We start from the raw sequence: 26000 nt of genomic DNA, 5'->3' as shown, positions 1-26000 counted from the left end.
GGGGGGGGGGGGGGGGGGCGCTTCAGTAGTGTGTGTGTGTGTGTGTGTGTGTGCTTGTGTGTGTTTCCACAAGCACCTGACAAACTATACTAGGTGTATGAGGGCCGGTGGTATATGAGGGCCGGTGGTTTATTCGGGCCAGTGGTATATGAGTGCCGGTATATGAGGGCCGCTATATGAGGGCCGCTATATGAGTGCCGGTATATGAGGGCCGCTATATGAGGGCTGGTATATGAGGGCCGCTATATGAGGGCCGGTGGTTTATGAGAGCTAGTGGTATATGAGGAACAGTGGTATATGAGGAACAGTGGTATATGAGGAACAGTGGTATATGAGGGCCGGTGGTATATGAGGAACAGTGGTATATAAGGGCCGGTGGTATATGAGGGCCGGTGGTATATGAGGAACAGTGGTATATGAGGGCCGGTGGTATATGAGGAACAGTGGTATATGAGGGCCAGTGGTATATGAGGAACAGTGGTATATGAGGAACAGTGGTATATGAGGAACAGTGGTATATGAGGGCCGGTGGTATATGAGGAACAGTGGTATATGAGGGCCGGTGGTATATGAGGGGCCGGTGGTTTATGAGAGCTAGTGGTATATGAGAAACAGTGGTATATGAGGGCCGGTGGTATATGAGGAACAGTGGTATATGAGGAACAGTGGTATATGAGGGCCGGTGGTATATGAGGAACAATGGTATATGAGGAACAGTGGTATATGAGAGCTAGTGGTATATGAGGAACAGTGGTATATGAGGAACAGTGGTATATGAGGGGCCGGTGGTATATGAGGAACAATGGTATATGAGGAACAGTGGTATATGAGAGCTAGTGGTATATGAGGAACAGTGGTATATGAGGAACAGTGGTATATGAGGGCCGGTGGTATATGAGGGCCGGTGGTTTATGAGAGCTAGTGGTATATATGAGGAACAGTGGTATATGAGGGCCGGTGGTATATGAGGAACAGTGGTATATGAGGGCCGGTGGTATATGAGGAACAGTGGTATATGAGGAACAGTGGTATATGAGGGCCGGTGGTATATGAGGAACAATGGTATATGAGGAACAGTGGTATATGAGAGCTAGTGGTATATGAGGAACAGTGGTATATGAGGAACAGTGGTATATGAGGGCCGGTGGTTTATGAGGGCCGGTGGACCTGACGTGAGCCCCGCTGACATTGCCCTCTCTCGCCCCGGGCCAGGTGGACTTCTTGCGGTGGAGCTGCTGGACGGCAGCCTGTACCTGCTGCTGGACATGGGCTCGGGGACCATCAAGGTGAAGGCCACCCAGAACAAGGTCAACGACGGGGCGTGGTACCACGTGGACATCCAGCGGGACGGCCGCTCAGGTCAGGGGAGAGCCACCTTCCTGTCCTGTTCACCTGTTTGATGACATCTCATCCAACTAGATTTACTACAATTTTATATTCAGCTTGTTTAATTTAGATTCAATCCATGAGTCTGACTCAATGAGTCAGTCGTGCATTATTAACACCTGTATAATCATATTGGACTCCAATTGCATATTGGCAATTACTTTTTTCTCTACTTTGTTTATATAAAATAACAGATAATACTGTATTCAATTAGGTTCTCAATCTCTGGTTTTTATATATTGTAGCACTTAAATCAGTTGGCTTATTTGATGAATTGGATGAACTTATGTCTTACATCTATGTTAATGGTCTGTATCTTCATCGTTCGGTTGCACTTACTGTAGGTCGAAGCGTCGGCTCAATAAATATCACGTAGCGTAGGCGCTTACTGAGGATCCAACCAGCCCCCTTTACCTCCCCCCCCTTTACCTCCCCCTCCCCTTTACTCCCACCCCACCTTACCTCCCGCCCCCCCCCCCCCCCCCCCCCCCCCCCCACCCCCTTTACCTCTCCCACCCCCCCCAACCTCAGGCACCATCTCGGTGAACAGCCAGCGCATCCCGTTCACGGCCAGCGGGGAGAGTGAGATCCTGGACCTGGAGGGGGACATGTACCTGGGGGGGCTGCCCACCGACCGGGCCAACCTCATCCTGCCCACCGAGCTGTGGACCGCCATGCTCAACTACGGCTACGTGGGCTGCGTGCGGGACCTGTTCATCGACGGCCGCAGCAAGGACATCCGGCAGATCGCCGAGGCCCAGAACGGCGCCGGCATCAAGCCGTCCTGCAACAAGATGGCGGGCAAGCAGTGCGAGAGCTACCCCTGCAAGAACCGCGGCGTGTGCAAGGAGGGCTGGAACCGCTTCATCTGCGACTGCACCGGCACCGGCTTCTGGTCACGCACCTGCGACAGAGGTGGGTGGGTGGGTGTGTGTGTGCTTGTGTGGGTGGTGTGTGTGTGTGTGTGTGTGTGTGTGTGTGTGTGTGTGTGTGTGTGTGTGTGTGTGTGTGTGTGTGTGTTTGTCATTGATTGTCACCATCAGGCAACAGTGTGTGTGTGTGTGTGTGTGTGTGTGTGTGTGTGTGTGTGTGTGTGTGTGTGTGTGTGTGTGTGTGTGTGTGTGTGTGTGTGACGCATTGATCATCCCCATCAGGCATCATGTCATGCATGATGAGAGTTTGGACTTTGGTTCTAGGGTTTGATACTAGGGTTAGGTTTAGGGTTTGATACTAGGGTTAGGTTTAGGGTTTGATACTAGGGTTAGGTTTAGGGTTTGATACTAGGGTTAGGTTTAGGGTTTGATACTAGGGTTAGGTTTAGGGTTTGATACTAGGGTTAGGTTTAGGGTTTGATACTAGGGTTAGGGTCAAGCTTTAGGGTTTTGGGTTAGGTTCAGGCTTTAGGGCTTGGTTTTGGGTTAGGGTTAGGGTTAGGGTTTGATACTAGGGTTAGGGTCAGGCTTTAGGGTTTTGGGTTAGGGTTAGGGTTTGATACTCGGGTTAGGGTTAGGGTCAGGCTTTAGGGCTTGGTTTTGGGTACTTCTAGGGTTAGTGTTTCCAACAACCTCAGATACACCAATACGTCAGAAGCGTTGTATGTTAGGGTAAGCAGCTTTACAGTAGTTAAATCCTCTCCTGTAAGTTGTCCCAAAACATTATCTCCCACTCTCAGCAAGTCAGGCAACAGAACGCACGTACGCGCACACGTACACATGCGCACAACGGCACAAACACACACCCACACACGCGCGCACAAACACACCCTATGCTATGTCTGCATTATGCATTGCATAACGATGAGGGCGGCGACGCACATTGTGTGTTTAGATTGGGTGGTGAGTCTTACTGTGGAGGGCTGCACAAAAAAAACTTTTTGGAGGCTGGAAATGCAAATGTGAGGCAGAGTGTTGATGGCGCCTTGACTCCGGCGGCCCGGTCGTCATGGAGAGCGCAGAGCTGACGCAGACACCGAACCGAGCGTGGGTTGATTGGACTCGTTCGTTGGCACGGCGGTCTGCTCGTTGTTTACCGAGGTGTTGTTGTTGAGATAATATTACAAATAATCCTGAGCATTTATGCGCTTGTTTATACATAAACATTGTTTAACTTTGGCAACAGCAGACCAGAGAGACACACGGTCAGATAGAAATACAGAGAGAGAGAGATATATATAGATAGATGGATGGAAAGATGAGTAGATATATACCTATATATATATATATATACTATATATTCCCAGATAGGTTATACAACTGCCATCTATTAAATAGCCCTCAGGTATGTAAGAAAAACGAATTATACCAATGAATTGTCTTGATTTGCAAGGGAATATAAAAGATTCATGTCTCCATGTAGATAACAGGTGTGTAAAAGGGCAGAATAAGTACATAGTCAGAGGGAAGTGAAGCCATTTACACACACCACACTTTGACTGTTCACAGCCATTGGATCACATGATTGCCCGATGTCAATGGTCTTTGCTGCTGAATGTGATTGCACCTGCCCATGACTTGAGTCAGTCCTGTATGCTGAATAACTCCAGTTACTAGACCAGAGAGAAAATGTTACAATGGTGGCTTTTAAACGATAGTGGCTGGGGTTAGTATGGTATGAGTCACAATGATAGCCACCACGCACACACGCACGCACGCACACGCGCACGCACGCACACGCGCACGCACGCACACGCGCACGCACGCACACACGCACGCACGCACACGCACGCACGCACACGCACGCACGCACACGCACGCACGCACACGCGCGCGCACACTGCTGAATTCTTGGTGTAATCAAGACAAGCAGGGCCCAGCAGGGTGCTGGTGAGGGTGATGATTCCTGGTAGTGAGGCCAGCCGGGTGCCAGTCTGGGCCCTGCTGCTCCAGTGGGCGTGGCTGATGGCTGTGGACGTCTGTGGTCACGTGATGTGCTGGTGCTGCTCAAGCCCAATAACAGATGAACATTATTTTCTACACGTGATCGATTGATCGCAATGTCTATGAGTTGTTGTTTTTTTCAGCCTGTGAGATATCTTAAAATGTATAATGACTCGATCACATTGGATATATTTTACATAGTTGTGTAATAAAGATATATTAAACAGCTTTGTTGAATACTCAATTCTGATTAGTCAATAAGGGCATTCAGCTTTATGCTATTTCTGAACAGCAGAGCGCAGCAATGAATGACTGCTGTCTAACCGTTAAATCTTGACTTGACTTAATTTTCATTCAAATATTATTTAGTAAGTAGTTGTGTCATAAGTGGGATAAGATACAGCAGAGCGCAGTCATTCTCGCTCTATATTTTTTGGGGCGATAATCACAACCTCCTCTCCGTTATCCTTTGGTGGCTCTGTGTGTGTCTGTGGGTCCGCTGTGTGTGTTTAGTGCGGCGAGCATGGAGGTGTGGCCCCTGTGCGGGCTGCTGGGGCCCCAGGCAGGGTGTGTGTGGCGGGGCTAATCTGTGTTGACTCAGGCAGCGGCCAGGTCACCCGTCTATGGGCCGAGGGGCGAGCGAGAGAGAGAGAGAGAGAGAGAGAGAGAGAGAGAGAGAGAGAGAGGCTTTGGCAGCGTGGATCAACGAGCAGAACATACGAGTGCAACGCTGGTAGAATGCATCGCACACGGATCAGCACAGAGAGAACCTCAGCAGGCCTGTCATTCAAACGCCACATTCTCCGCGTGGCGATAAAGGGACATTGACTTTAATTGCACAAAGGTCGATTTTTAACGGCTTTTTAGGCGGTGAATAAATCACTTTAACAAATCACACTATCCTTATTGGTAAACTCTGTTCATAGACCTATAATTATGGTTCTGGGTTATATGTATTGGTCTGATTATTGATGGTTGGTATTGATGATTCAGCTCGATGCAGTTGGCGCTACGTATATATGTCGCCTTTGATAACAGGACGTGTGCAGTGGTTTAGTTTTGGATACCAACTTTAACGAGAGAGTGAGAGCCTATTTTTAGCTATGGAACAGGGACACTATCTTAATACAATACATTGCAATACATTGATGCAACATTGAACTTTGAAGAAAGCATCAAATAGAAACCCAGAACAGAGTGGATCAATCAGGCTAACGAGCTCATCAGGCCGCGGGGTCTGAGCGTACGGAGCAGGAGACACAGCCCGGCGCCGGGGACCTGACCCCGAGTGGTGGCTTCTGCAGCCAAGTAGCCTGGTCTACTACATGTATACGTACTGCGTGTGTCATGGTGACGAGAATGGTTTGATATGTTGGCCTGTCTACACATCAATGAGGCATTTGTTAACGATAGTTAACGGTGGGAAGAGATCCTTGGATAAATGTACCTTGAAGTCTATACACTGGCACAGAGAACATGGTCCGGACAGGACGCTTTCAATTTTGATTGGTTCTTTGATGCACTTATTAAATGCATTCCTGGACGATATGGTGATGAAGAGGAAGGATGTGCTCATCAGGGAGCAGTTTGGTGCTCAGTCTGAGGGTTTCTGCATGTTGGAGGGAAGAAGACAGGAAAAGGTACAGGAACGCTGTCTTGGTATAGGAACGCTGTCTTGGTATAGGAACGCTGTCTTGGTATAGGAACGCTGTCTTGGTATAGGAACGCTGTCTTGGTATAGGAACGCTGTCTTGGTATAGGAATGCTGTCTTGGTATAGGAATGCTGTCTTGGTATAGGAATGTCCTCCTTCTCTGCAGATCCCACCTTGACTACATGTTATTATGTTGGTTTATTTGCCCTTCAGTTGTTCAAACCTAAGGCTGTACTTAATTCACCATCCCCAAAATACCTAATTTCAGTTCACAAAGCAGGGCATGGGTCTGCATGCGTAAGGACAACTATAGGCCCTACCGTCAAGAACAAGGGAATCTATGTACGGTGTCTAACTATTGGCAAATGGTTGCTTGGCATTTCATTCTGCAAACCAAACCAAAGACTTCTCTGATGACACATCAAACAAAAGCCAAACACAACCACCTTTGACAAGTCATGGCTACTACAAGGATTCATAATTAGTTGTAACTAAAAAATGAGAGTTGAAAACCAATTATCAGCTAAATTATTCCACAGCTTTAGCATATCAAATAACAAGCCATGAGATAAGGATCTCTTGCTGCTCCAGATTCTCCGTCTCCCCCCATACTTCCTCTAGCCGGCGAGCCTTCCTCTTACATCCTCTTTTCTTTATCTGCTTTCTGCTCAAATCTAATTTGTAGATTTGGGAGGCAAGCATCCCAGCGTTGACTTGCAGGTTAATCTGATAATGTGTAATTCTGTGCAGAGCATATTGGTCTATAGAGCCGGCGACATGAGGTGGATTTCATTATCCTCTGTCTTCATTAGAGCTTTTATTTGATCACCGAAAGATTTGAGATTTGATAATGTGGTAAAAACTGTTTTGTACATTTGTCACATACTAAATACAGAGAGCTGCTTTTTTAGTTTTATTTTTTTATTCCGTTACTTTGCAATCTATTTTGTCATCTACATTGCTGGCTTCTCTCTGTGCTGTGTGTAAACACACACACCTACACACACACACACACACACACACACACACCCTGGGCCCAGAGGGCTTTCAGCTCAGATGTGTATCTGAGCTGTGATGCGACAGCGGTTGTGACACCTCAAGGTCCGGCCAACACACCGACCCGCGCACACGCACACGCACTCCTTTGTTTGTGTGTGTGTGTGCGTGCTTGTGTGTGTGTGTGTGTGTGTGTGTGTGTGCGCTTGTGTGTGTTTCCGCAAGCACCTGACAAACTGGCGATTACCGGCCGTTGAGGGACATGTTGGCACCGTGATGTTTACCCGGTGGATGTTGGCCGCGCGGCGCGGCGCTACCGCTCTGTCCTCGTCTGCTCTCTGACAATACATACATATTCATGTATTCATAAGAGAGAGAGAGAGAGAGAGAGAGTGAGAGAGAGAGAGTGAGAGAGAGAGACAAAGAGACGAAAATAATGATTAAAAGATGGAAGTGTCAATCAACTAAAGGTATATCAACTATTTCAAAGCAGTCTGACCTTTTTCCCATAGAGGTCATCGCACGTCCACACAAACACACACGCACACACACACACACACACACACACACACACACACACCTCATCCGAACGCCCCAACCCCCTCGAACATATAGGACATGTCAGAGTCAATCTGACAGTTCAAGCTCAGAGCTGTATTGAGAATTTAAATGGTGCTTTTCTACCATGTAGCCAATCCGACACCTTGTCCATTAGGCTTCTCCCTGCAGGCCTTTCCCCCCATCAGCCACGGCCGCCCCTGGATCTGTTTGACTCGGCAATCAAATAAATATTGATGCAGTAAAGAACACACACACACACACACACACATCTATACGCAGTGATGCACACACAAGTCATGCACACACACACACACGACAGAGATGAGGACTCGAGTTTGCGACTAAGATCGCACCGAAGACAACAACAACTTGAAACTCGGGCACACGCGCACAACCAGATGCTGATGTGCATTGTGCACTGGTCCTATACGTACCATGTGACGTGAAGATGTATTCGGGTTCACACAAACACACACACATTTAAAAAGTGAGATTTAAATGCCAATCATGTTGTCTCATCACAATGAGTTTATTATTGCGTTTGTTTCTAGAGTTCGGCTTGAAAGCGTTCAGCCTACCCTAAGACGCACTGTTGGCGATGGAAATGACGCCTAAAGCGTCAGGGTAAAGGAAAGCCATCCTTAGAGGAGAACCAAACCGCAGCACAGACTCCTTCTCTCGGCCAAAGAGAGATTGGCCGAGAGGCAGACCCTGTACTCAGTGATGAAGCGGTGATGCGATACACCGGGGGTCGTCATAGCGGAGCTGGAACCTGACAGCCTAATGGCCCCCTGGTCAGGGGCCGGGGTCTCTCTGAGGAACACATTATCACCTGGGGATATAGTGGAACCATAGTGGAACCTCACACACAGACGTGTTCTTCTCTGCTCTCTTGGGACATGCTGTGTTGCAATAAACCAGACCTCTGGTTCAGTGTTTCATAATCCAGCTAGAAACCTTTCAGCCAATAGGAAGACAGGAGGAGCCTTTGAAGATCACACCGATTGAAATCCTAACGATAAGGCCCCGTGCATTTAAAGTACAACATGTAAGCCTCTACACACACACACACACACACACACACACACACACACACACACTCACACAGACACACACTGTGTGGGTGATGACAAGATGGAGGACAGTTATAAGGATGCAATGCCGGAATTCTACAGTTGCCATGGCAATCTCTCTGCACATTCTTGTTGTGAGAGAGAGAGAGAGAGAGAGAGAGAGAGAGAGAGAGAGAGAGAGAGAGAGAGAGAGAGAGAGAGAGAGAGAGAGGCTCACTGTGTTCCTGTGTTTGAGTTTAGTTGAAGGTCTATTTCGGTAGCATTGTGTGTGTGTGTGGGCCTTTGCTCTGGTGTGTGTTTGCCCTGACCAGCAACACTCCTATCCCCTCCGTGATGTCAGGGAGAGGACAGTGTTTCAGAATAGGCGTGGAACGGATGTGTGTCTGACTCTCCCCCCTAACTGCACATCGGCAGTTTTTACTTTCCTCTCTCTCTCTCTCTCTCTCTCTCTCTCTCTCTCTCTCTCTCTTTCTCTCTCTCTAAATATTTATATATATATATATATATATATATACATACATATATCTCACTCACTCCCTCAATCACATTTTGAGGATCCATATAGATCAAAGTCCCTTTTATTGTTTCCTCATCTTCTGAAATGCATTTTCGTGTGTGTTGCGGGAAAAAGAATGGAACAGAAATCCACCCGAGGAACAACGTCGCTGGTGCGTGAGCGCTCACAGATCGTTAAGCAGCCTGAGACACAGACACACCTCCCGAATCACGTGTGTTCACCTGCCGCTGGAAACAACAGCAGCGACACAGCACGCTCTGTCTCCATCTAGTGGCCATCCATGTTACTTGCATCACCCCACTCCCTCCCTCTCTCCCCCTCTCTCCCCCTCTCTTTCCCCAGCAGAGGACATTTTGAGGGCATGTAACGTCTTAACATATTATTGGTCCATTCATCCTATTTGGCCACCTTAAATAACCCCCTCTGATTGGATAGAGTTCAGCCACCGCCCGCCCACTTCACCGCCGCTGCTGCTGCAGACGGCCCGGGGCCGGGATCGGGGTCATTATGTGGTTTTCAGATGCTGTTTAAGTTACGCTGCCTCTGGGAATTAAACATTAAACAGAGTAAATTATATAGAGCTATTAGCTATTATGCTGATTATAAATGAAGGGCCAATTTGAACTCATTTTGAACTATTTCAAGTGTACACACCTTAATTGTAACAATTCGTTTAAGTATGGCGACTACTTACTCATTAAAGCAATTAGAGGCAACATACTGCGATTTCTATACGTTTATTAGGCTCAGCCTAAGAAAACCAAAATAGCTCTCTTCAAAACACCTAACCCTAACCCTAACCCAGACAACAAGCTAGTGAGCTTCACTGCAGTCCAGCTCATTGCTTCAAATCTCATGACAACTCATCTTATATCTCATATTTTCATGGTCATGCTGTGTTTTCTATGTGTGTGTGTGTGTGTGTGTGTGTGTGTGTGTGTGTGTGTGTGTGTGTGTGTCCTTATGTATGTGTGCATGTGCACAAATAATGCCCAATCCCCTGATTGGCCAGTACACATCGCTATGAACATCAACATGTATTTGAATGCAGTCAATCTCGTTGTGTTACTAAGATAAATGAAATGGCGTAGGAAATAGATCAATGTTTCAGGTGTCCAAGCACTGATCTGGGATCGATCAAACGGATGCCAGCCGTCTGCCAATAAAATATCTAAATACTATTTGATTTGATTTGGCTTGTTGGTGTGATAAGGCCCCAACACACACACACACATGCACGTCGCAGACAGACAGACAGATAGACAGACAGACAGCAACACAGACTTTCCATCAAATAAATATTTGAAAAAAGATATCCAAACTGGGAGCTGGTGATATTATTTGACAGTAATCAGTACATATTATTTGAGTTGTTGCCAGCGACGAAGTAGAGACGCAGTGTGAACGATGGAAGCTCTTCTTTGTCATTTTGACGAGGTCTCTGTGCCCTTGGCACATGGAGATGTAAAGTCGTCCCATTGGCTGAGTCCTGTGAGACCGGCAGTGTAATGGACATCGATTGGCCAGTAACTACATGGCCAGATTGTGATTATGCCTGCGCACACCAGTTCCAATGTCCTTTGCACTGAATCTCTTTCCTTCTCTCCATGTCTGTCTGTCTTTATCTCTCTCTCAGCTCTATCACTTGTTGTTCTTCGTCGCTCACAGACACAGCACACACTGACACACACTCACAGATACTTTAGCATTCCCCACATGTCATCTCAAGTCCTCTGTTTATACCTTTTTCTGGTTGTCCGCTGATATTTTGCACATCACCATATAGTGTGTATTTTCTGTGGATATTGATGACCTCAGGGTGCTCTGGTTGTGTTGGTGTGTAAAGGCTGAGGTACAGTCGGAATTACTTATTGTGTGTGTGTGTGTGTGTGTGTGTGTGTGTGTGTGTGTGTGTGTGTGTGTGTGTGTGTGTGTGTGTGTGTGTGTGCGCGCGCACAGGATCAGTCTCTATTCTGCCCGTCACTGCTTTTCCTCCAACTTGTGTGTGGTTGCCCACAAATCCATTTTATTGGCCGTTACATTTTCATCTTGCCAACCAAAAGAATGGAATCATTGTTCTCATCTCAGTGTTCCAGCAGTGGGTCTCTTGTGCCCAGTCTCCTCGCTTCTGTCAAACATGTCAATGCTTCCTTTTGTAACGCTATCATACAGAACTTCTGGGCCAGATGAAAAGAAAAGCAAATGCCAAATTACTCACTGAATATTCCTCTCATCTCTCCCTTTCTCGTTACGTTCTCGTTGTCTGTGCCTCTCTCCCTCCCTCGCCCTCTCTCTCACACTCGCTTGGATTTCTGTGCCTCTCTCTCTCTTTCTTTCTCTTTCCCATACTATCTCTCTCTCTCTCTCTCTCTCTCTCTCTCGCCCTTTCTCTCTCTCTCTCTCTCTCTCTCTCTCTCTCTCTCTCTCTCTCTCTCTCTCTCTCTCTCTCTTTGTCTCTGTCTCTCAATTAAATTCATTCAAAGTACCCTTATTGGCATGTGAAATAAACATTTACAAGTACACTGGTACATTAAAAAAAATCTGGTTGTGAGTGGGTGAGCTCACCTGATTATTGATTTATTATATATTTAATATATTTCTTTGATGTGTAAATACATGATTTAGAGACTTTGGCCAGCAGGTGGTGCTAACGATGAGCTTAGCGCTACGTGGCGGAGGAGCAGCTCTTTTTTAGCTCTTTTATTTGGTTGGGTCTTCATTCATGTGTTGAGGTGCAGTGTGTAGAATACCTACACATGACCTAACAGTCCAGACCATCTCAGCCTCGCCTACGTTAGTTGGAAATGGGAGTTCGTGGGGGGAAAGTTATTCAGTCTAGTCAGGTTATTCGATGGTTACAACCTGCAACCTCACGGCTAGATGCCACTGAATCCTACACGCCGCACCTCTCATTCATTTCGTATATATCTATCCATTTGGTTTTGAGTTTGTACGAGTGAACGATGAACGTTTGCATTTTGGTCGTACACGGAACGTAACACGGAACGTTACACGGAAAAAAGTGAAAGCCCAAACCTCGGTGTCGTCCTCTCCGCCAGAGGCCTCGGTGCTGTCCTACGACGGCAGCATGTACATGAAGGTGGTGATGCCCACGGTGATGCACACGGAGGCGGAGGACGCCAGCCTGCGCTTCCGCTCGCAGCGCGCCTACGGCATCCTCATGGCCACCACGTCGCGGGACTCGGCCGACACGCTGCGGCTGGAGCTGGACGGCAGCCGGGTCAAGCTCACCGTCAACCTAGGTATCGTATTCCACCAGCCCCTCCCCCCCACCCCACCCCACTCCACTCCCCGCCCTCACCCCCCACGTCCATCCATCCATCTGTCCATCCGTCATCCTCCAACCCACCACCCCCCCCCCCCCCACCCACCCACCCTCGCACCTCACACCTCACACACCGCCACGACACGGTGGAGGGGACCCCCCCTCCCCATACACCACAGTTCCTTTCAGATATCCCTTATTTCAACTCTCTTTTGTGCCCCCATTCTCTCCATCGCTTACATTACAACACACATATGATATATATAGAGAGATATATATATACAGTAAATCGACAAATTGTTCATATTGTTTGCATGGATTTCTATTGCAGTTCTGTGTAACGTTAATGATGGATGCATATTGAATCATTTGTGTTGGTAGCGGTTAAGGCTAAAGTGTCTAAGAGCAAAATGTCATAATTTGTGATCCTATTTGGCTCATCTTTTGAAACAGACACTCCACAGTCATCCATGTTCCTCCTTTGAGAGCTTTTGAGACCCAGCACAATGGCACAAAACACACACACATAGTCGTCAACACACACTGAACTGTAACATTTGCTATTTTTAGACTCTTTTTTTTATCAACCCACAACTCTGCAGAGACTTTTTAAGAGCATCACACCATGTAGGCCGACAACAACTGATCTTTACTTTGTCACTCAACAGGGAAATATATATTTTTAAAAAAAGATCCCACCAATAACACACACCATGTATCTATAAAGAGTGTCCTTTTTATTCTGTCCTTCTAATCTAGTTGTTCTTTTTTTTTGTCGCCGACAACGCAGGCATTTATCCCTACACTTTTTTTGAACATGTTCCTTTTTGCTTTCAACTCCATTTCCCCATCATGCTTTGTCAAAAGATGGTATTCACCCCTTCAAAGGCCTTCAGCCTGCGGCCCGTCAGGCGAACAGCCCGAGAACAGAGCCCAGAGACCTGCAGCTGGCCACGCCCCCACACGCTCTCTCTCTTTTTGACACTGTTCAAGTGGAGCAAAAAAGGAGAGAAGCTCAGTGCACACTTAACTAGCTTACCGAGGAGGTTAGGAGATGTAGAGATACTTGCGATTCTCATACCAATAAAATATGTTGGTTTTTTTTGCCGAAGCAATACTGTTTACTTCGCGCGAGAATTTGTCGAACATTTTCCAGGTATACATAGTTCTACGTTTTCTACGTAACTATATAAGCTTTAGCTTGTTGGATCTCGCACCATTTCCTTAACGTAAACCTTTATCTAATTCATACTCGTAATCGTAACTACTCAAACTAGATTAATCTACAAAATAAATGATACGACTCTTAATAATCTAAACCTATACCCGTTAAAGGGCTTTGAGAACCCTTCTGTCGGGTCGATCTAGTGTCTCCGTGTGAAGACGGTAGTGGCAGCGTAGGGACCCAGATTGGAGGGCCGGGGCCCCTGTGCTTCTGCATGGTACTGGTGTTGATTGGATCGCGGCTGTTCGCCCCCACTTTTCTGTTGCGGTTGACGACACATGAACCCAGCAGCCACATCGTGACCGACATAGACCCCCCCCCCCCCCCAGACACGAGGCTGTTTGGGCCTCAAGGGGACATATTGGCTATGCTATTTCAAGAATTAAGAAACCTTTGACCAGAAGAATTTGACAAATTTGACCGATCGTTAATATCATCTCTAAATTCTATTTCAAAGACCTATGGCTCTCAGATTACAAGCAACCACCTCCTTCTTGCTAAATATCTGTCAGTGATTTTGAAGCGTGTTTAGCCAATAAGTTGGTGTGGAGGCTGTGGAGCCAATGGCTTTGACTCTAATCCGGAAACCAAACTTTAATCACCAAAACTTTACAGAAAAGAAAACAACTTGGGTTGGACAACTGATGTGGCTGGTACACTAAAAGCGGCCATTTTTTTCCCACAATGACACAAATCTAAATAATAATTAATACTTAAAACTGTTAAACTTTTAAAAATGTCAAAACATGTAATGGCAATTGAACATTTTAACAACATCATATCTAACCGTTTATAATTACCCCATCATATAATATGTTTACAAATTCTCTTGACTGACTGTAACGTCACTATTTACCATTACATAGTATAATTATTCATTAATGTAAAAATATATATTTACAATAAAATGGCTGCCGCTCTGCATGTGGACGTCCCCGGAAGGGTGGAATTCTTGTTTTTGGATGTCTGCAGCTATAACCTTGAAGGATGCAATTTCATCTGTCATTTATTCTTCCCCATCTAGACTGTATCAGGATAAACTGTAACTCCAGTAAGTTAACACAAGTTTCATTTTGCTTTCTATGCCAATATTAATGATGATGATGAAGATGATGATGATGATGATGATATATTTCTCTAAATGTTTTATATTTATCTAATGTTTTTTGGAAGTGTGCCTCTCTGAATCCCCCCCCCCCCTCCCCCCACCCCAACAAAAACAGAGTGTATGCTTGTGATATGGAAAGAGGTGTTGTGGATCGGACTGGTTGGCCCAAAGTAGGTCACAGGAAGCAGCAGAAAGTGCTCCAGACCAGAGTAGTAGAACACAGAGATCGCTCCAGACCAGAGTAGTAGAACACATAGTAGTGATTTGATAATTGTTTAGGCCGTATTTCCTTTTGTTCTAGGTTTTGGTCTTCTCAGTTTCCCAAACATGTTAATGTTTGATGTTGATAATATTAATAATTTTATTCAACACAGAATACTTACTTACATTACTTACATACTTCTGTAACTGTATTTACAGCTATATATATAATTATTGTTATAGATATTTCCTGTTTTGTTGTAAATGGTTAACATTACTTTAAGTTGCCCAGGTCTTGTCTTAGGTTTTTTTTGACACGATGCAAGACGTAGCATAGCTACGATTAATAAATCACTGCTCATGACTGAATACTGTTATTAGTATGAATATTGCAAGCATTTGTATGAAGTATGAAGAGGCTGATCATACTCGTAGCGTAGTAAACAAGGACATCAGAGTCTTGAAAATGTTTAACTTAAGCTCCTTACAGGCATGTACAATTCACTTTTATCTGGATAGCTTTCAATATAACCAATACACGGAAAGGGATCTAAGGTGATAGCCAGTAGAACAATCGGAAATACTTGACCATGACCCAGGTCATTCTGTATTATATTTATATTGAGCGCGTAGAATAGCTTTGGTTCCCTCAGTACATTATCTCCTGCTCTCTTATCCTATCTCCATGCTCTTGCTATCAGGGTTGGTAGTTGACTTCGTCTTGGATTGCTTTGACTCCTCAATAGGTCTCATATTTCATTCATCTCAGACTAGTAGCAGTAGTAGAATATAGAAAGAGAGTGAATTGAAACAGATTCAAAAGTGAAAGGATCAACAGTAGGCAAGGCAAGGCAACTTTATTTATGAAGCACGTTTCATACACGAGGCCGACTCAAAGTGCTTCACATAGAAACATAGTACAACAAGTAAAAGAAAAAAAAAAGATTAGCAGTAAGTAAGCATAATAGATAATAAGGACAGACAGACAGCCACGCATGCAAAAATAAAGATTTGTAGACAGACAGGCTGACAGACAGACAGACAGACAGACAGGCAGGCAGTCGATGCCTGCTCTATTCTATGTGGAGTTCTGTATCTAGAACATTCCAGCTCTTGTCTAGAAGATAATATACCATGTATACTATGACTCTCATCCTATTAAAACTAATACGCAATGTGACTTATAATTGATGTAGATGAAGAGGAATTTTCCGGAAATAATTTTCACATCCTATGATGAGTGAAAAGCAATTCATTTGTTTTTTTCTTTACATGATAATCGTCCCCTATACGTATATTAGAATCCAATGATCAAATAAACAATGTGGTTTAATTGACTTCTATTAAAACAATGCAGATGTTAACACAGAAATATCTTGAACTTGTGCTAAACATGCTCTTCATTATGAAACCAATCCTTTGTTTTCCTCAGCCTTTTCAATAGCGATCGGGAAAAAAAACGATAAAAAATACGAAAATAAGCACGACAAATTTAAGAGAATTTGACAACATTGACAAACGAAACTTATCGGGAAAACAAAGGTTTGGTTGAACCCAAAGGATGATTTTAACTTTGTAACTGACCATCATTCTCAGGCAAAGGACCAGAGACTCTGTATGCCGGGCAAAAACTCAATGATAATGAGTGGCACACGGTCCGCGTGGTCCGCAGAGGGAAACTCTACAAGCTTACGGTTGACGATGATGTAGCAGAAGGTACTTCACTGATAAGGGTTCAATGCTTCTTTACGTGGCCTGAAGTCAGCAGTATTATATCGGATGAACACCGGTTGCTCTCCTTCTTGCTGTTATTGTTTCCCCCCCCGTTAGCTAATAGAACATTCTTCTAGTTTCCTCCAACTCAATGCAGAATTTGCACAAATTTGCAGTAGGATCCTGTACAATTAATTTCAACATTATGTATAAATCTATAAGTTGGGCCTCGCCTACTGCGTTAGTGTGAGACACGTGTTCTCTTCTTCCTCTGTGCTGTGTTTCTCTGTTCAACCCCTCCCCTCCACCGCCTTCCCCCCCCCAGGGCAGATGGCGGGCGACCACACCCGCTTGGAGTTCCACAACATCGAGACCGGGATCATGACCGAGCGCCGCTTTGTCTCCAGCATCCCGTCCAGCTTCATCGGCCACCTGCAGAGCCTCAGGTACCCGGACCCTGACCCTAACCCTGACCCTGACCCTAACCCTACCCCTATCCCCTAACCCTACCCCTGACCCTCACCCTCACCCTCACCCTGACCCTGACCCTGACCCTAACCCTAACCCTGTCTCTAACCCTCATCCTACCCCTATCCCATAATCCTACACCTAACCCCTAACCCATGACCCCTAACCCATAACCCTCACCCTGACCTTAACCCTGACCCTAACTCTACACCTAACCCTAACCCTAACCCTAACCCTACCCCTAACCCTTAACCCTACCCCTAACCCTAACCCTGTCCCTAACCCTCACCCTACCCCTATCCCATAACCCTAACTCCTAACCCCTAACCCTCACCCTTACCCTAACCCTCACCCTAACCCTCACCCTCACCCAAACCCCTTACCCCTGACCCTAACCCTAACCCTAAGCCTAGTCTACACATTGACGCGGGGTTAAGCTACACGCGCTTTTATCCAGAGGGACATAACCCAGTGTGGCAGCGAACAATCGAAGAACCAACAAGATTGATTTGGAGTTGCTACAAAAAGAGTTATTAGTTCTGCACGACCTGGTTTACAAAAACAAATCAAATGGAGGGAGTGCAGGGCAGCCATAAGGTTCAGAAAGGTTTGTAATGAGCTTAGATACAGCAGCTGACACACCTCACCTGGCAGTTTGTTCTGATTATGGTTATTGGTTATGGTAAAACAGCCCCCAAAGGTCTAGTTGGAGACCTGTCCTTATACATGTGGATTACAGTCACCTTTTATTTTTGATTCGAAACTGAAACTCCTCATGAATGAGAATTTGTGCTTCCTGCCAGATGTACTCATTGTACGTCGCTCTGGATAAAAGCGTCTTGTGAACGCCCTAAATGTAAATGTGAATGGACAATCATTTGATTGAAATGTATCAGCGTCTGTCTTATATCGTGTTCCAAACAGCCCACATTCTTCTTCTGCCGAAAACAAATCCGCCCAACCAGTGGCGTCACTAGGCTGTTTTATTCGGGGCTAAAGCCCCAGATCAAATTGAAATAGCCCCGAATCTATTTTTGTTTGAAAAAAAAAAAAAAAAAGACAATCCAAGCTTGCTTCCGCCCCCCCCGTTAACAATCTCGTCTGCCCGCGATCGCTCGATACCCCCTACTGAGCCCCGGATGTTTAAGAAACCTAGAATCGCGCCTGCGCCCAACACTGAGGTTAATTAGAGAGGCTGTGATGACAGCGTCCTCCTGGGGGTTAACGGAGACGCGCTGTGTGATGACGCGTGATGACGCGTGTGCTCCTCGTCCCCCCCCCCCCCCCCAGGTTCAACGGCATGTTCTACATCGACCTGTGCAAGAACGGCGACATCGACTACTGCGAGCTCAACGCCCGCTTCGGCGTGCGCTCCATCATCGCCGACCCCGTGACCTTCAAGAGCAAGAGCAGCTACCTGAGTCTGGCCACGCTGCAGGCCTACACCTCCATGCACCTCTTCTTCCAGTTCAAGACCACCTCCCCCGACGGTTTCATCCTCTACAACTCGGGCGACGGCAACGACTTCATCGCCGTGGAGCTGGTGAAAGGGTGAGGGGGGTCACACACGCCGCTCCTGAAGGAAGCTGATGTTTACGCAGGACAATCGCCGCTGTGTCGTCCCCGTATGGTTTATTCTTGTTTCTGGATGTCTGCCAGCTATAACCCTGAAGGATGCAATTTGATGCAACACACACGCACGCACAAATGCAATATCCATTTTTTCAAGCTATGGGACAGAGTGGTACTTCGAGCCGTATTTATAGGTGTTTTCATTTGAGCATGACTAGGGGTGCTGTTGGGCTCATTTGATCACGTTGTAAAGGTCCGGTCGATCAATAACATTGCTTGGTCGGAGCCGCTCGTTTTATAGTATACAATGGTTACATCAAGGCTAAAAAGAAGCAAACTAAGCTATTTGAACCCAGATCAGATGGGTTATTCATCCCAGATGCACCTTTACAGCTGCTGCTGTTGAGCTGTCAGCTGAAATGCTCCACAACCTTTGTGCGTGTGCCAGTTCTGTAACGCACGCTCTGCACCTCACACTCTATAGTGCACACTCTATAGTGCACACTCTGTAGCACACAATCTGTAGTGCACACTCTACACCTCATACTCTGCATCTCACACTCTATAGTGCACACTCTGTGGTGCACACTCTGCACTCAATGTTTCCTCCAACCTCGCCTGCTGCTTGTCCTGTTTTGGCTCCCAGGTACATCCACTACGTGTTTGACCTGGGGAACGGCCCCAACCTCATCAAGGGCAAGAGCGACATGGCCCTCAATGACAACCAATGGCACAACGTGGTCATCACCCGGGACAACAGCAACACCCACACGCTGAAGGTCGACGCCACGGCAACCAGCCAGAGCATCAATGGAGCCAAGAACCTGGACCTGAAAGGTACACTGAGGGAGACCGCTGATTGGCTGACCTGTAAGAGCTGAGGTTTACTATAGTGAGGGTAAACAGACCGAAGGTGAAGATGAATCGAGGGGCCTTTTTGAACCGTATAAATGCCATCTAAACCAACAGGCAGTATAATTCGGTATACTGCAAGGCACTAAAGATTTAGAATCAATAGTGATCCTCAGTATGTATGAATGTGTGTGTGTGCGTTCAATCACCTGGTGTGAAGTGGACTCATTGCAGAGATAAACTCAGGACAGGATAACAGCCCTACTGATATCTGAAGGGAGCATTGTTCAGCAGCATAAACAGGGACAGTGCACATCAACCATGAGACAGTATTAGAAGGTCCGCCAAAATCCAAAACATCCATTTGAGCTCCCGCCCCTCTCCCTGTCTGCTCCGCCCCCTCCCTCTCTGCTCCCCCCCCCCCCTCCCTGTGTGCTCTGCCCCCCACCCCCCCCCTCCCTGTCTGCTCCGCCCCCCCCTCCCTCTCTGCCCCCCCCCTCCCTCTCTGCCCCGCCCCCCTCCTCACTGTCTGCTCCCCCCCCACCCCCTCTCCCTGTGTGCCTCCCCCCCCCCCTCCCTGTGTGCTCCGCCCCCCCCCCCCCCCCCACCCCCTCTCCCTGTGTGCCTCCCCCCCCCCCTCCCTGTGTGCTCCGCCCCCCCCCCCCCTCCAGGTGACCTGTTCATCGCGGGTCTGGGCCCGGGCATGTACAGCAGCCTGCCCAAGCTGGTGGCGTCCCGGGAGGGCTTCCAGGGCTGCCTGGCCTCGGTGGACCTCAACGGACGGCTGCCCGACCTGCTGAGCGACGCGCTGTTCCGCAGCGGGCAGATCGAGCGCGGCTGTGAAGGTACGCCCTCGCTCCGCACCGTGTCCGACTCCGACCCCGACTTCGGCTTCTACAAGCTGAACTTCGACGCCCTCAACGGCAGCGCCGGGGGCCCCTTCTTCCTGCTCAACGCCAACAGCAGCGCGGCGGCGGTGGCGCTGCGCCCGGGGCCCGGCCGGGGCCACGGCGGCCTGCTGCTGGCCGCCGCGCTGCTGCTGGCGGCGGCGCTTGCCGTCCGATGAACGGACGTCAGATCGGCCAGGAACCAGCCCTGGCAGCAGCAGGCAGAAAGCAGCCATTCGCATCCTGTCCACTGTTGTCATCGGCCTCATTGGTCCCCCCCCCCCCCCCCCCGGATCAATGATGTCATAACCCTACTAATCAACATCATCGTCGTCGTCATCATCATCGTCATCATCATCACCACCCCATCCCGACCGCTATCAGGACTGGGGGCCAGCCACACACAAACTACACAAACTATGCAAACACAAAGTCAGGTGCTCCACGTTTGTTTTTTGGTGTCCCAATACGTGCTGTCGCTTTCCGAAAAGGGACAAGAGGTAAGAGTGATGTGAATGTTTTCCACTGTAGAAATAATGATTTGAATATTGATTAGTGTGTACGTACATCACAAGCGTCCATGCGTCCCACGTCCCAATGAACCATTTCAGTGCAGCTTCATTCATGTTAAAAGTGTGCTTCTTTTTACGGATACTGGACACCGTGCAGTTAAAGAGTTATACCGAATCATCATTGCCAAACCTGAGCCCAGTGCTGACACATTAACACCTTAGAGTCTACATTACAATTAAAACAATCCAACAGGAAAGAATACGGAGATATGATGATGTAACATATGTAATATGTATTTAACGTATGTTCTCTACACACAATGGACAACATAGTTGTCAGCAAGCAATGGAGAATGCCCCCTTCCTCTTGCCGTGCGGTACGTCCACAAAGAAAAGACAATTGCCAAGGGTTCAGTGGGTTGTGTGCGGTCTTCTACTTGTCAAAGTGTGTGTACACGTCCAGCCACAGGAGGGGGCTGCTGAGACGTTTTACTTGGGAAGCAGAATCCATTGTGAACAAAAGGTGTCCATTTGAATGTGCAATGCATGCATCACCTCGTCTTGTTATTGTTATTTTAGTTATTTTTTTCCAGTTTATTCCCAAGTCTGCTTTGCTTTGCATGTTATTCCTTTTCTGTACACTTTTATTTCAAGGGAATGTTTTTTTGTTTGTTTGTCTCTCTCAACGTATCTTTGAGTTCTTCATAGACTGTATTTGTTTGTCATGTGTTAGGCAACTTCACGTCAGTAGAATTATATTAAGAAAGAACAACCTCATGTTTGTTTTTTCCAGACACATGTCATTTAATATGCTGTATATGCTGCAGAAAAAAAATGGTAAACTCATTTATTTTTCAAATAAAACGTCATAAATCATGTTTTGTTTCATTTGTATTGTCTACTGTCATATCCATTGTAAGAAGTCATTTTTATGTTTGCCTGTATGCTTCCATTCACTCTCAGCTTCTTCATATTAATGTCGGCTACAGTGTTCAATCGATGAGTTGTTCTAGCAGAACAAATGCAGTCACAACGATTGTATACAATGTATTACCGACGAGTACATTGCAATTATCCCTCATCCTCCTCATCCTTCTTCAGCAGATGAAACAACCCTCGATCAGTTTCAGTACTGAGCGCTGCCCCCCTTGGTGTAGTTCACCTTCTCCGGCACTAGGTGGCGGTGGTGTTTAATGGAAGGAACCACGAGGCTTCCTCCAAAGCGGACGGTGTGCAGTAAAAAGCCGTTTACTCCCAAAACACGACCAGTGACCTTTTAAAGCTTTATAATTAATAGTCTGCCTCAACCAAACTTAGATGACCTTTAATAGTCGGCCATATTCGACAATGCTCCATGAAAGGATGTGTTCCCCTGCGGTGCAGTGAGGACAGGTACGTTGCATCGTTATCAGACGCTTTTACGCAGAGCGACCTACAATAAGTACCTACATTGAGTCTTTAGAAAGAGAAACAACGATATAAGGATGTTCATAGAACCAAGTGCCAAGCGCTAACAATCATTAAAGGGCGTACGTTTGGTCTAAGCTTTGGTAGGGACACTTCACAGACCACACACACACACACACACACACACACACACACACACCCCTTTACATGTGCACATTTAAAGTACTGCAAAAAAAAAAAAGGTCAGGTGAGTAGAAGTTAGGAACTTGTGAAGCGAATAACGCGGAGGCAGGTCAGACGTTCAGACGGCTACGGTCTCCACCGGCAGCACGGTGCCAAACTAGGGACAATCCGTTCTGTCCCAAAGTTGGTCGTCCCTCCTCTGTCCCTATGAAAAGTTACGCCCAACCGTGAACCCATCCCCGTATACAACACAGATAGCCAGGATAAGATGCTACACTATGCTATGAGGGGAGGAGAGGAGAGGGGAGGACGGGGGAGGAGTGGGCAGGTGAAAGGGACTGGTCAGTTGACGGAGCAGCATTGTAAATCCTTTGACCTTGGTCCAGTAATGGTGAACATATCAGCAATACCACTATCAACCGTATAACTGAAGAAACAACCAGAGTGTCTCTAAAGCCAGAGCGTCTACAGCAATACCATAGGACAACCGTATAACTTAAGAAACAAGTACATTAACACACACACACACACACACACACACACTGCCACAAGGGTAATGTTACACAAATAGCAACATCCCTTAAAACACAAAACGGACACGCATAATTCCAACATTGCTAGCAGTTTGGTTGATCGATGAGGGCAAGCAAAGCTTTTCATCCGATCAACGGGTACACGGCTGTGTTTACCCATCACAGCATGTTCATCTGACAACCATATACGATCCAACCTCTATCAATCACCACCATTACCACAGAGTGCAAACCAGGCAGTGCAAAACAGTTCCTCCTGATAAATATGCCAAACTTTAAGTATACTAATTGTACCAATGTCATACTTAAGTTCAGCGTAAGATTTACTTCAGTGCACTACTGTCATACTGACTATACTAAAATGAGACACTTTTTTCAAACTTTCATACAAATTGTTATAAATAAATATAAAACAATACGGATTGTTATAATATGATCTTAACATGCATTGCTACTGTTTTTCCAAGACATGGCAGACATGCTATGTCAGAAATACACTTTAAGGTTGATGTTGCTAAACTGTTAGTTTTTCCAATTTAATGTTGTGTCCTTAAGTGTACTTAAAGTGCAATTCTGTCATACTGTAAAAGTATTATTAGACATTATAGAATCTATAGATGTTCATTTTTAATTCTGCTCTTGTCAAATTCAGTACCCTCCAAGTGTTATTTGGCCCCATTAAACCATACTTTATGTAAGTATTGTAACTACCACTAAAAGCAGAGCAGAATTATGTCAAGTTCAACTATTTTGAAATATATCTTTATCATAGTATAAATGAAGCGCAAAAAAGGAAAAATTATATTCGGGGTATAAAAGTTATTTCGCTAGAGAGAGTGGAAGGCGAAAATAATAAATAATTCAGAATGGAAAAATTGAACCCCTACAGTATTATCATAAACTGATGTTGAAGATTGCCGACCTTCAGAACTCACAAGTTTAAGACACGCCAGGCAAGAAGAAAAGTGAACTGCTCCCTAAGTTTGACCCCCCACCCCTCCCCCAGGTCCGAGCACCACCTGTCAGGAGGACTCGTGTGCCAACATGGGCATCTGCATCCAGCAGTGGGAGAACTACACCTGTGACTGCTCCATGACGTCCTACACCGGCACACAGTGCAACGACCGTGAGTAGCTGGCTTTCATTCACCTTCTGCAGCACTTTGGACTCAGTGCACGGTGACCACATGGCCACATGCACACCAGCTGTGCAAGATGTGCACGGTGACCACATGCACACCAGATGTGCACGGTGACCACGTGCACACCAGCTGTGCAGATGTGCATGCAAATACATGAAGAAAGAAGCCAATGAAGATGATCTGATTCGTGACTGATCCTACACACCCATACACGACATGCATTGATATGTATATATCAGTGCATATATAGATATATGCACTGAACACACGCACGTACACACACGCACACAAAAACACGTGCACACAAAAACACGTGCACAGACACACGCACGCATGCACACACTTACCAACACATGCGCATAAGCACGCACACTCGTCACGCCCTGTGTATAGTTGAAACAAAGACGGAGAGAGAAGTATGTCTTCATCTCGTCTATTTCCCTGTCAGACACTCCACACCAGACATGCATACAAAATAGCTTCTCGTGACATAGGGAAAAAAAACAGCAACCACGTGCACGCACTCACACACAGACAGGTGCACGCACTCACACACAGACACGTGCACATTCACTGCCCTAGCCTCCGAAGGTAAGGTCTTATCAATTAGATTGTTATCCGTGACGCAGACATGAAGGAAGTTCCCTGGAAGGTAAGCAATTATGTGGGAACATTTCAGCCAGTATCCTGCTGCTGTGACCTTGAAGTCCAACTGACAACATGACTCTAGTAGTTTGGGTCTCTTAAGTGAAGCGGTGGAGAGGTGTACGAGCTGAGCCCGGGGCCAGCTCAGAGTGCTGCCGTCCCTCCAGCCCATCACTCTGCCTGAGTTTAAAAGTCTTAGAGTTTACAATAAGAGCGACATAAAGATCCAAGCTTCAGGAGGTAGTTTAGAGCTACCTGCTGTAAACAGCGGGAGCTCCATCCCGGTTGCCACGGGGACATGCTCATTTATTATTTTCTCCCATAATGCAGTTTACCGCTGCCCCAGGCAGGGGGGCTCCTATGGCCCCCCCCCCCTCACAGGGCCGTTAACGCAGGCGTGAGCGGACAGAGCCAGTCAATTAAACAAGCGGCCTGAGACATGCGTGTGACATGCGTGGGGAAAAGGCGCCACAAGTCCAGTCAGTTTCCACGGCCTCCCATCACAGACACTCTCCTCGGCATTGACCACTACAGGATGGATGCCTTTACAACCTCCCCTCCCTCCTTACCCTGAAGCCTTCAAAGTACTGAAGCATTTCCTGAGAAGTTCCCGAGGCGCGGAGACAGCATTCTAATGCAGCGGGGTCGTCAGGGGGGAAGGATCTGGATTCTGGAAGGAACCACAATGATCATTTTGAACAAGATATTGCACATGCGCCCAGCACAGTGTGTGGTAATAGGGAGGATGGAGGTGTGGTCTGCGTCACTGAAGGGCGGGGCCGTTGGACTCACCAGAGGGGGGGGGGGGGGCTGAGAACCCTGAGCAGTGATTGGTCAACTGGTTCCCAACCGCATCAGTAAGAGTAAAGTGGAACAAGGAATGGCACAAAGAACAGAGCCACAAAGACCAAAGTAACTAATTGGGGTGACTGCGGATGCTGTTGTGATACAGTGCTGCTGGATGGCCCATGGCCTTCTCTTAGGATCCTGAGCATATACTGGATAGAGTCGTTCTGCTTTGTGCTCTTATCTGCACCCACAAGCTCTCTCTCTCTCTCTCTCTCTCTCTCTCTCTCTCTCTCTCTCTCTCTCTCTCTCTCTCTCTCTCTCTCTCTCTCTCTCTCTCGATCCCCATATCCCCATGTCTCTCTAGCATTCGTTCTCTCTGCTTTGTCTCCCTCTCTCTGTTCTCTCACCCTAACTCT

The 26000-nt window shown here is 46.8% G+C and overlaps 1 protein-coding gene across 1 annotated transcript in view; it reads left to right on the top strand.

Moving 5' to 3' along the window:
• Positions 1-1059: 1059 nt before the first annotated feature.
• Positions 1060-26000, top strand: part of nrxn3a (neurexin 3a) — a gene marked incomplete at both ends in the record, with an annotated part of 103329 nt that continues 78388 nt past the window's right edge. Inside the window, 11 exon segments of the mRNA XM_084482148.1 lie at positions 1060-1096; positions 1213-1359; positions 1918-2301; positions 12122-12325; positions 14598-14624; positions 16479-16598; positions 16921-17041; positions 18354-18614; positions 19282-19472; positions 20159-20332; positions 24016-24135. Of these exon segments, the coding sequence (XP_084338274.1) occupies positions 1060-1096; positions 1213-1359; positions 1918-2301; positions 12122-12325; positions 14598-14624; positions 16479-16598; positions 16921-17041; positions 18354-18614; positions 19282-19472; positions 20159-20332; positions 24016-24135 (1786 nt within the window).

Source organism: Micromesistius poutassou (assembly GCF_964030765.1).
Source record: "Micromesistius poutassou genome assembly, chromosome: 17".
Taxonomy (NCBI): Eukaryota; Metazoa; Chordata; class Actinopteri; order Gadiformes; family Gadidae; genus Micromesistius; species Micromesistius poutassou.
This window is presented reverse-complemented; position numbering and strand designations above follow the sequence as displayed.